This window comes from Lithobates pipiens, unplaced genomic scaffold (assembly GCF_037356315.1).
Source record: "Lithobates pipiens isolate NorthernLeopardFrog02 unplaced genomic scaffold, aLitPip1_a1.2 Scaffold_1, whole genome shotgun sequence".
Taxonomy (NCBI): Eukaryota; Metazoa; Chordata; class Amphibia; order Anura; family Ranidae; genus Lithobates; species Lithobates pipiens.
In genome coordinates, this window is record NW_027507685.1 from 169302531 (window position 1) to 169314900 (window position 12370).

At 45.1% G+C, this 12370-nt stretch overlaps 1 protein-coding gene across 1 annotated transcript in view; it reads left to right on the forward strand.

Moving 5' to 3' along the window:
• Positions 1-4705: 4705 nt before the first annotated feature.
• ECM2 (extracellular matrix protein 2) overlaps positions 4706-12370 on the forward strand; it is an 85608-nt gene continuing 77943 nt past the window's right edge. Inside the window, exon 1 of the mRNA XM_077478860.1 lies at positions 4706-5318. Coding sequence (XP_077334986.1) covers positions 5087-5318 — 232 coding nt within the window. The 5' untranslated portion in view covers positions 4706-5086. The remainder of the gene's footprint in view (positions 5319-12370) is intronic.

Here is a 12370-nt window from a genome sequence, read left to right on the forward strand (position 1 = left end):
TAAGTGTGACAAACATGCAAAGGAACAGGAAATGAGGAAGGGGGCAAACACTTTTTCACACGACTGTATATATATATATATATATATATATATATATTAATTAAAAAAATATCTCCAGCTATTTATACCCTGTGGAATGACTCCGCTCGGACAGAACTTGTCTCTTCCAATATTTACAGACAACAATAAATGGTGACATCCTGAGGATGCTGTTATTGGTTGCTATAAACAGAGAAACAGTTTTGTTTGAAAAAAAAGTTTTTGTTATTTCCACTGTCACGGCAGATGTTCTCGTAAATTGTAATTTTATGACGTTCAATGAAGCACATCTGAGGAGGCAAATACTTTAAATGCTGGAAAAGATGTCTTCATCAGATGGTCTTGGCCATGTAGACCAACCAAACTCTCTTTATGATTTTCCAGTTTTGCACTAGGGGAATTAAAGTGGATCCAATTTCAAGAACAAAAAATTTGATATATTGCAGCCTACTAGTCCTTAGCCCTTGTACACACACGGTCGGAAATTCCGACGGAAAATGTCCGATCAGACCGTGTTGTCGGATAATCCGACCGTGTGTGGTCTCCAAGCTGGAAAACCGTCGGATATTCTGACGGACCAAGTTTTCCAGCTTGGCTATAAATTTTCCGACAACATGATCCAATCAGACCTTGTCCGATCATGTGTAGAGAATTCCGATTGGACAAAGTGGCACGCATGCTCAGATCAAATTCCTACACCAAAGCTATTGGCTACTAGCCTGAACGTAGTCCCGTCATAACGAAATAACGTCACCACGTTCTGAACGATCGGATTTTCCGACAACTTTGTCTGACCGTGTGTATGCAACAGTTTCGGACAAAATCCGTCGGACAAAAGCCGACAGATTTGGTTGTGGGAATGTCCGACCGTGTGTACAAGGGCTTAGATGTGGTGGCTGCATTTGTTTAGTTTTTCGGCTTTATTTCCTTTATTTCTACCTGATGATTCTTCCAATAACAGTCAGTGTTGATAGTGGAATCCCACCCATGGAGCTATTGTGTTCTCCCGGCAGAGGGGCACCGTCCTTGCCAGGAGAACGCCACCATGATTATTGCTAGCTGCTTTCAATGCTGGCAGTAAATGTTTGCTAAAAATCAGATATGCTAATTCCAAAATTGATCAATGGGTCAACTTGGGTACAATCAGCCTGCCCATACATGGATTAACTCTTGCCCAGTCCTTGCTGAACCAACTGAGATTCAATCCATCTATGGCGGATTGAATATTGCCCGGTCCCTGCTGAACCAACTGAGATTCGATCCATCTATGGCTGGCTTAACACTCTAGGAGAGTGATCTCACACTACAGCCTCAGAGCTATGTCTGCCCCCCCCCCCCACATGATTTTATCTGGCCGTCAGCAAATGTGATGCTATAGGGGGGCTCCTGATAAGAATGGGGGACTCTGATGAAAAGAGAGGGGGGCTCTGATGTGAAATGAGGATTCCAATGTGAAACAAGGCTCTTATGTGATAGGAGGTTTCTGATGAGAAGGGGGCTTCTGATGAGAAAAGGGGATTCCTCTTTGAAAGTGAGGTTGCTCTGGTGTGAAATGAGGCTCTGATGTGATGGGGGTCCTCCAATGTGAAGGGGAGACTGATGTCATGGGGGCTCTCTTACGTGAAAGGGAGCTTCTGATGTTAAAGGAGGTATTCTGCACAGGCTATGTATGGCAAAAGTATGACCCCTATTACATCAGAGCCCCCCTTCTTTCAGAGAGCAGAGTTGTGCAAGGAACCAAGCAGGCTTCACCCACTACAGGCTGCCTGCAGAGAACTACAGGAGGGGGTGGAGACAAGACCAGTCACCCTGCACAAGGAGAGAGAGCAGCAGTTACTGGTCTTTATTGCAGAAAACCCCTACACAGAAGACACCTTTCACCCTGTATTACTGCACAGATCTGGAAGAAACGCATGAAGCTCACCTCCGGTTAAGGTGGTGGTGAGCAGTAACAGCTGGGAGTGTCTTAGCAACATCCTAGCAACAAGGGATTCCAGCTCAGGGAGTTTTTCAGCCAGGCTTCGAGAGTGATAAAGATGGTCTACACCTATAGCAAAGTCATTATTTACATGCACCCCTTACCTGCATAGGCAATTTCTTGGTAAAGATGTGTGGGGAGGCGCAGTGTGGCACGGCGGCAGCAAACACCCACTTTCCAGTTGTGGTAACAGAACTGTACTGAAGTTCAAAAAAGCACAACTACCTGGCAGGGAGGCAACCCCACTGGGTGCACTCACAAAATGATGCAATGAAGAGTTTAGCAGTAGATCTCCAACTAGGTGCCCAACAGTAGGTGCACTAACAGCATCTGTCTCGAAGGGTGAAATGCGACCTGGCTGCTCAGTACCCACACAGGGAGGCTTCCAGGAAAGATGGCGTGTCGCTGATCTTTCCCTACTTGTCTGAAACCTCTCCCTGCTAATTACTGCCCCTGACAGAAGGGTGACCTGTCCCTAAACTATCCACACAAGAAATGGATGCCAAGCTTGGGAGTCGGGGTTTTAAATAGACTCTGCCTGACCCAAGATGGCTGCCAGAGTCACATAGGGCATCAGCATCCAATCAGATAGCTCCTCCAGTGACCCAGGAAACCATAGAGCAGGCATGTCCAAAGTCTGGCTCGTGGGCCAATCGCGACCCGCGTTCCAGTTTCAGACGGGCCGTCTGGTAATGTTCACATATATATCTTTTGTGGCCCCCAACGAATCCTTGATCGCTGGAGGCCACAAAAGATAGACATGCTGGCTGCCATGGAGGGGGCGGGACGAGTGCCGTGGATACAGGACGGAGTATTTCCTGTTTACACAGCGTCCTGTGTAAAAGGAAGTCCCGTCCTGCGCTGCCATTGGACAACTGTTTTGTCCATCACAGGAGGCGGGACTTTCAATTAAAGAGGCCGTCGATAGAAACAGGAGTTTCTCCTGTATGTCTGTCGGCGCTCATCCCGCCCCCCTTACTGTCTCCTCCAAGGCTGCAGAGGACATGAATCAGGCTGCACTGATGGCAATGGTGAGTCTGCATTCATGGCATGTGTGGGCTGCATTCATGGCAATGTGGGGGCTGCATTCATGGCAATGTGTGGGCTGCATTCATGGCAATGTGGGGGCTGCATTCATGGCAATATGGGGGCTGCATTCATGGCAATGTGTTGTGGGCTGCATTCATGGCAATGTGTGGGCTGAATTTATGGCAATGTGGGGGCTGCATTCATGGCAATGTGGGGGCTGCATTCAGGGCAATATGGGGGCTGCATTCATGGCAATGTGTTGTGGGCTGCATTCATGGCAATGTGTGGGCTGAATTCATGGCAATGTGTTGTAGGCTGCATTCATGGCAATGTGTTGTGGGCTGCATTCATGGCAATGTGTGGGCTGAATTCATGGCAATGTGTTGTAGGCTGCATTCATGGCAATGTGTTGTGGGCTGCATTCATGGCAATGTGTTGTGGGCTGCATTCATGACAATACGGTGGAGGCTGCAGATGGGCACTGACCCTTATTTTGCTTCACGTGTCTTTATTTAAAATGTAAGATTTTTTTTTTTTCCCTGAGACTTCCTTTTTAAAGTTAAGGTTTGTGGTATAAGCTGATTAAATACGGTATATCCAAATAACGCACCCGAGCTCTATTCACCACACACAGCACAAAGGCAGGAGAATTCTTGTTGGGCCGTGTATTAGCGCTCGGATGAACACACTTAGACCGAATTTTAATGGTTTAAAGAATGTCAGACAAAATGGTCGGCCCTCAAGCATGTTCACTTAATCAAATCTGGCCCTCTTTGAAAAAAGTTTGGACACCCCTGCAATAGAGGAACCGTGTTCTCCTTGACTTCCTCTCCTTTTGCAATGTGGCTGTGTTTGAGCACCACGTGTGGTGGAGAAAGTAGACTGCACCTGCCTACAGGTGAACTAACCCTTTAGCAATTCCCTGCTCTATTCAAAACTAGAAAAACGTTTTGGCTTTACATGTACTGTATTACAACATTTTATCTAATACATTCTCCTCGGTGGGGTTACAGCTTTTCAGGTAAATCTCCTGTGTCTGGTCTAACATGTTGGTTCCCAATCTAGACACGGCTCAGGAGAGCTGCCTCAAGTACCTCCAACAGGTCATGTTTTCAGAACTTGCTTCACCTTACACAGATGCTTTAAATCAATGTTTATGGCTTGGTATTTATGGCAGCTATTTCATCTAAGGGCAATACCCATAACATGGCCCATTGAGGGTACTTAAAGGAACAAGGTTGGGCAGAAGGGCACTGATGGTTTACACTTTGTTGACAGATCGTATAAGTCAAAACGAAGGACACAAAATGTTATTTATTAGGCGAGGGTTACCTAAATAAATACATAGGAAGGGCCTTTTAAATCTTTAACATTGTTTACTTGGGGCTTACAGAATCTTTAAGTTGTCTTAAGTAATTGGAGCAGATGTCCAGGTGGGGATATAGGCGTCCATAAATCTTTGTGACTTATAAGCTTGACTGGTAAACTTGCAATGTGTTATATTTCGATAAACTTCCAAAACTCTGTCTACACTGCAACTCCACACAGGAAATAGCAGAAAAGGCTTGCTGTGTATTAGCCCAAGCCTAATTCCTCGTTCTCCCCCTTCTTCGGCGTGTTGCTTATGAGCAAACAGAGGCCCTATTCATGGAGACTAGGCCGCAAACCTTAGCTGAGAGATGCTGCTGTGAAACCTTATATCCAAAGCACTGACTGCCTCTGCTGTTATTCCAATCTCTCATAAACCTCGGCTTGATCAAAAAAAAAAAAAAAAAAGTGCTTGCTCAACCAATACTTGTAAGGTGTAGAAAAAAATACCAGGCTTTCTTCTAACCCAACGTTGAAGGGGAATGGCAACCGATGAAAGTGTTTGTTTGGACAGAAAATACATTCGTTGAACGGGAACGGAGCTGAACTCTCTTGGGAGGTTTCATCTTGGAAAAGTTTGGGTTGAGCTTTGAGAAGTTTGCACAGTTGCTTTGCAGGTCAGAGAAGCAACACAACAAGAGCCGAGCCTGGAATCGGGACAATTTCCTCAAAATGAAGCTGCTCTTCCTTGTGTTTATGGTGACACTTTTGGGGTACAATGGACAGGCCCAAAAGCCTCAAGGGAATCTTGGTAATGGAGGGCCGCAGCAAACTGGCCAAAAGGCAAGCAGTTCCAAACATGTGGAGGCCAGACGTTCTCCTCCAGCTCAGAAGGTCCTGAAGGAAACGTCTAACAGACATAGGAAAGCTATTGTACCGGGAAATGGGAGTCCTTTGGTTCCAGGTAAGGTGTTTTTTTTAATATATATATATGCAATTATAATAAACTGAAAATATGTGTTATAGGGATTTTAAAGTAAATCACTGGTTTGTTTGAGGGTAATAATACAGGGGTTCCTACTTTTATGGTTCATTGGGTTTTTCCGAAACTGGGAGCAGCAATTGAAACGTTCCCTACAGCATCACCTGCTGGTAGTTTGTTATTATGCCATGATTAAAGCTGAACTCCAGAAAAATAATTTCCCCCATATCAAGGGTTAAACCATGGTTGATCAAACTTTGGCCCTCAAGGTATTGCGGAACTACAAGTCTCATCATGCCTCTGGGAGTTGTGTTTATAGCTGTCAGTCTTGCAAGGCCTCCTGACACTTGTAGTTCCACAACAGCTGGAGGGCCAATGTTTGCCCACCCCTGAGTTAGATGCTTGTCTAGGTCCTGGGGGTGCGAAGAGCCATTTTACTTACCCAAACCTCTCCTGCAGGCGCCTCCAAACTGTTAGATTCGTCTTAGAAACGGAGCCTCATCTTCTCTGCCCTTGTCAGTTGGATGCCTTTGATGTCATTAAGACCGATGCATGTTCCATTGATGGAGCATAAGGCAGCGGCACCTGCTGGGGGGAGCATGTAACCCTTACAGCGCATGCACTACCTTACTGCAGGGCAGGGTTTTTACCTTTACTTGAGTTGGGCTAAAGCTGAACTCTAGGCAGACATAATAGATACATATTAATGCTGTAGTCATTGATACACATCATTTTTTTTTTTTATGTAAGCCGTGCAAATACCAGAATTTGACCCGGTATCAGCATTTTGCAGTCAAACAGCAGATCTTGGAGAGGGGAGGGTAAAGATGCCAATGAACTAATTGCATTTGCTGCAGTGCATGGAGCAGGCTGACAGGAGGACAGAGCAGAGTGAGAGAAATTATCTTGTCAGTCTGCTGATTCTTCTTTCACTCTCCACTTACAGGTTAAGGGGGGTTTAAGGAGACCTGTAAGTGAAGGTGAAACTGCAACAGAGAAAGATGAGGTATCCTTCCCTGCCAGACAGGACTGTGCTCTATGACAGTGCTGAATCTGACCTGCTATCAGCCTCTTGCAGTCCCTGTACAGCAGTGCTGGAGTGTAAAGGGAAAAAGCAGAATAAGGAGGCAATCCGTTCATTCGCTGAAAAGAAGCAAGCTGATAGGAGGAGAGAGTGGAATGACAGAGAAATTAGCTCATTAATGTGTTTTTTCTTTTTTTTACTGTCCAGTAAAAAACCTGGGCTCAGAGTAAGTGGGTTTATTGATGCTGGTTATTAGCCTGAGGACATCTAGTGACAGAAAAAAGTACAGCGGGGTAAATCACTGGTTTTTGGTCCTGACATTTTTTGTTTTGTTTTTGTTCTGCTGTAAATTTGTTTTATTGTATGCAGTGTGCCCCTATATATTATTGGATCCTGTGCATCAGGGCTCAAATAGGGGGGGGGGGGGGTAGCACAAGGGGAGGGAGCAGAATAGGGAATGTCCTGGCGGAAGCTGATTGGCTTAGGATTGGCAGCTGACTTCGGCCACACTGAAACCAGCCTCATATCTGGTTACCAGTTCCTTTAGTAGACTACAGAACCAGCTCCTTGGTGCACTACAGCAGTGGTTCTCCTCAAGTACCCCCAACAAGCCATGTTTGCAGGTTTTCCTTTATCTTGCACAGGTGCTTTAAATCAGAATCAATGGCTTGGTATTAGAGAAATTTCCAAAACATGGCCTGTTGGGGGTACTTGAGGACAGGGTTGAGAACCACTGTACTACAGAACCAGTTCCTCGGTGGACTACAAAAGACTGTTCATTGTGTATGGACATTCCCCAAAGGAGAATGCCTAGTTATGCTTGGTTCCTATATGTGCAGCGCGTTTGCGCACACATGTCACGTTTAGCCCACCTAAACTCATGGACCTGCGGCACCACACGATTTGGCTACCATGGAATACCGATGTGTGGAGATGCAATTCATTAAATAATGTTAACCCTACTCATCTGCTATAGTTCAGCACATGTGATTATACACAGGTTCCTGACCCGCACTAATGTGAACCCAGGCTCAATGTTCTGGAACAAGGGTATTTATCCTAATCGATTTGCCCACGGTAGATTTACCCCATTGGATTTATCCCACGGAAGATTTACCCCCATTCCTGACCAGGTAATTTTTTTGCTTTTTGGCACTGCGTTACTTTAACTGACAATTGCGCGGTCACACAATGCTGTACCCAAATAAAATTGATATTTTTTTTTTGTCCAGAAATAGAGCTTTCTTTTGGTGGTATTTGATCACCACTCGGTTTTTTTCATTTTTTTGTGCTATAAATAAAAAAAAGCTGACAGTTTTGAAAAACAAACACTATTTTTCACTTTCTGCTATAAAACATATCCAATAAAAAAATGTAAAAAACAAAACAAAAAAAAACGTCTTAATAAATTTAGGGCATCGACCAGATCAAGCTAACACTGAAAACATACTCCTTTTACTTCATGATAGAATGGTATACTGTAATACCATACAGTATAGAGTACATGACAACCGTTGACACTAACACAGTGATCAGTGCTAAAAAATATGCACTGTCACTGTACTAATGACACTGGCTGGGAAGGGGTTAAACATCTAGGGCGATCAAAGGGTTAAATATGTGCCTAGCCTGTGTTTTTGTTTGTACTATGTACTGCTTTTAATAAGGGATGTGCTTTGCAGGGAAACACAATCCAGAACATTCCTGCTGACAGGACCAGAGCTCTACATTGTTTACAGAGCTCTGTCCTGTGTCTCTTCTCTGTGATCAGTAGGTGCCAGTGGACATCCATTGGTTGGCACCCACCGATTGGCTTAGACTTTTATTGTGTCCAATCACAGCACAAGCCCCCTACCACAACGTGCCGGATCACGTACTAGGTATGCGGTCTACAGGAGAGGAGAGCCAGACAAGTTGCTCATAAATCGGTCACAGTAGTTAACTTTGACAGCATAACCAATCTGAAAGGATTGTCAAATTTGGAATGGCACATTATAGACAAACAACAAACGAGGTAAAGGATAACCTTTGACATGTTACCAGATGGTCAGGTCATAAAAAAGTCACGCATTCCAGTTGTGCTGACCGCAAGAGGTCTTGGAGAGGTCATGACAGGAGTGAATGCCTTTAGCTTCAGGTCAAGATTTCTTTATGTAATATGAAGTTCAATTCTGGACTGCATGCTGATCTATCCTTTAAGCCCCACGTCCAATCACTGTCCAAGTCTTAACGCCTTAACCTCTGCAACATTTTCAAACTACTCCCCTTTCTAACCAATGACACCACAAAGCTCTTACTGTGCCTTGAAAAAGTATTGATACCCCTTGGGATTTTATGTAATAGACCAACCCCAAAGTGGTACACAATTGTGAAGTGGAAGGAAAGTGATAAATGGTTTTCAACATTTTTTACAAATAAATATCTGAAAAGTGTGGCGTACATTTGTATTCAACCCCCTTTACTCTGATACCCCTAACTAAAATCTAGTGGAACCAATTGCCTTCAGAAGTCACCTAATTAGTAAATAGGATCCGCCTGTGTGTCCATGGTAACTCTGGAGGAGCTGCAGAGATCTACAGCTCTGATAAGAGAATCTGTCCACGGGACAACTATTAGTTGTGCGCTCCACAAATCTGGCCTTTATGGAAGAGTGGCGAGAAGAAAGCCATTGTTGAAAGAAAGCCATAAAAAGTACAGTTTTCAGTTTGCGAGAAGCCATGTGGGGGACACAGCAAACATGTGGAAGAAGGTGCTCTGTTCAGATGAGACAATAATTGAACTTTTTGGCCTAAAAGCAAAGCGCTATGTGTGGTGGAAAACAAACATTTCCCATCACCCTGAACACATCATCCCCACCATGAAACATTGTGGTGGCAGCATCATGTTGTGAGGATGCTTTTCAATTATGGTCTCATCTCACCAGAGCACCTTCTTCCACATTTGCTGTGTCCCCCAAACTTAAAACGGGACTTTTTATGACTTTCTTTCAACAATGGCTTTCTTCTTTCCACTCTTCCATAAAGGCCAAATTTGTGGAGTGCAGGACTAATAGTTGACGTTGTCCTGTGGGACAACCTGAGCTGTGGATCTCAGCAGATCGTTTAAAGTTACCATGGACCTTTTGGCTGCTTCTCTGATTAATGCTCTCCTTGCCCAGCCTGTCAGTTTAGGTGGTTAGAGTTTGTATTGTACATTGTTTATTGCTAACTTTCTAACTGATACCTTGATTCTGGCAAATGATATAGAACCATATGTCTTTCACTACTTGGGTATAGTTCTTTTACCCTGTTTAGCAGCCTGTTTTCTAACTTGTCTCCTGTGTGTAAAATTCTGTTTAAATAGTTACTTATGCTAATCCGAGTGTATTACCCCTAAACGGGTGTGTTTTTATTATTGGCAATACCCCACAACCAAGCAAAAGGTATTTTACACTTGTTGTTATTTGAGCTTGTAGCGATTTTATTCAACCAGGTGTTCCAGAGGGGCTGACGTTGTTCTTGGAGTTCAGGCACAGAACGGAGAACACAAAATTACCAAGCGGCTCCTTTGGGTGGTGGTGCTACACTACCAGCATGTCTTTGGAGTGTTGGAATAGACTGGAGTGCTCAGAGGAAACGCATGCAAGCCCCATGCAGATAGTGCCCTGGCTAGGATTCAACCCAAGGACCCCAGTGGTGCACGGAAGGCGTTTTAACCACTAGGCCACTGTGCTACACAAAGCTTGTGGACACCTGAATATCCCATTACAAAATCAAATTATTGAGTTGGGGGGTTCCCAGTGAAGGGTAATGTTAAGACTACAGTATACATGTTGGACAATTGTGTTCTTCCAGCCTTTTATGTTCCAGCATGACTGTGGCCCTGTGTACAAAGCAAGGTCTCCTTAAAGACATGGTTTGACTAGTTTGGTGTGAAAGAACTCAAGTGGCCTCGACCCTACTGAGCATCTTTGGGACAACTTGGAATGCCAAAGACCAAACAAATTGGTACAAATTGCCAAAGACACACTCCAAAACTTTGTGAAAAGACTTCATATGAGGGTGGAGGAAGTTAAGATCACAAAGTGGGCTCAACCCTAAAATAATACTCATGCATTTGAATTGGATATCTAGCTAGCTAAAGCCCCATATACCCTATCAGATTTTCTGCTGATTTTTGTCTTCAGATTTACCAAAAACATTTAGTGCAAGGGCCGGCCTGATTGCATACAAATTGAAATTCCTAAGGTTTGACCTCATATTATATGGTTTTGGTAAATCGGAAGGAAAAGCCTCTGTGCTGCGGAAAGTTTGTGGACACTTGAATATTCCATTCCAAAGCCACATTTTTGAATTCAGGTGTTCCCAGTTCCAAATGTTAAGACTGCAGTATACAAATACATTTTTGACAACTGTGCTCTTCCAACCCTGTATTTCCAGTTTGGGTAAGGTCCTTTTCATTTCCAACATGCACCCCTGTGCATAAAGCCAGCTCCATAAAGAGGAGGAACTTAAATGGCCTCAATCCAACTGAGCATCTGAATGAACTGCTGTGAGCTAATATCAGTACCTGAACACACAAAATTGTTCAAATTCCACAGACACATTCCAAAACCTTGTGAAAAGACTTCATAGGGTTTAGGCAGTTATAGTCACAAAGTGGGCTCAACGCTACATTGATATCCATGGTTTTTGAATGGGATGTCCAACTAATTCATATAAGTGCGATGATCAGGTTTTCCCCAAACGTATTACCAGGGCAAATATCAGACCTATTTGACCTGGAAACATTTAATATGAGGAAATAAAGGCTTCACCAATTTTTCAAATTGCAAAAAGCAACACAGTAAAGCCCCGTACACACGAGCGGACTTTTCGACATCCAAACTCCGACGGACTGAGTCCGGCGGACTATCCGCTCGTGTGTGGGCTGCAACGGACTTTAGCGAAGCTAAAGTCTGACGGACTTTAGAAATGAAGCATGCTTTAAATTTTCCCGACGGAACTCCGCCGGACCCGGTCCCCTTCGAAAAATCCGCTCGTGTGTGTGCTACTCCGACGGACTAAAACCGACGCTAGGGCAGCTATTGGCTACTGTCTAGGAACTTCCTACGTCGAATCCAGTCGTACGTCATCACGTTCGACTCCGTCGGAGTTTGGTGTGATGGTGTGTGGTCAAGTCCGTTCGGTCGAAAAGTCCGCCAGAACTCCGTCGGAACTCCGGCGGAACTCCTTTGGAGGTCTGTCAGACTTAATCCCTCTCGTGTGTACGGGGCATAAGGCTCGGTTCACACAGGGGCGACTCTGATCCGACTTCAGGTCGGACAACATTTAAAAATCAATGTAAGTGAATGAGAGCCGTCTTAATGCACGCTACTGACAGTCGCTCCGACTTCAAAAGAAGTTCCTGTACTACTTGAATCCGACTTGTAGGCAACTTGTACCCATTGATTTCAATGGAGGTCGCCTCCAAGTCGGATCTCTGTCTATACGGAGGCGACATTAACAGAATTATTAGCTCTGAAGGGGGAACTCCACGCCAAATTTTTTTCAGAAATTTGGCGTGGGTTCCCCCTCCGAGAGCATACCAGGCCCTTAGGTCTGGTATGGATTCCAAGGCTGAAAAAAACGGCATGGGGTCCCCCCAGATCCACACCAGACCCTTATCTGAGCACGCTACCCGGCCGGCCAGGAAAGGGGGTGGGGACGAGCGGGCGGCCCCCCCTCTCCTGAGCCGTACCAGGCCGCGTGCCCTCAACATGGCGGGATGCCTTGGGGGAGGGGAGGCGTGCGGCCCCCCCACCCCAAAGCACCTTGTCCCCATGTTGATGAGGACAAGGGCCTCTTCCCGACAACCCTGGCCGTTGGTTGTCGGTGTCTGCGGGCGGGGGGCTTATCGGAATCCGGGAGCCCCCTTTAATAAGGGGGCCCCCGGATACCGGCCCCCCACCCTATGTGAATGAGTATGGGGTACAATGTACCCCTACCCATTCACCTGTAAAATAAAGTACAAAAAAAAACACAACACACAA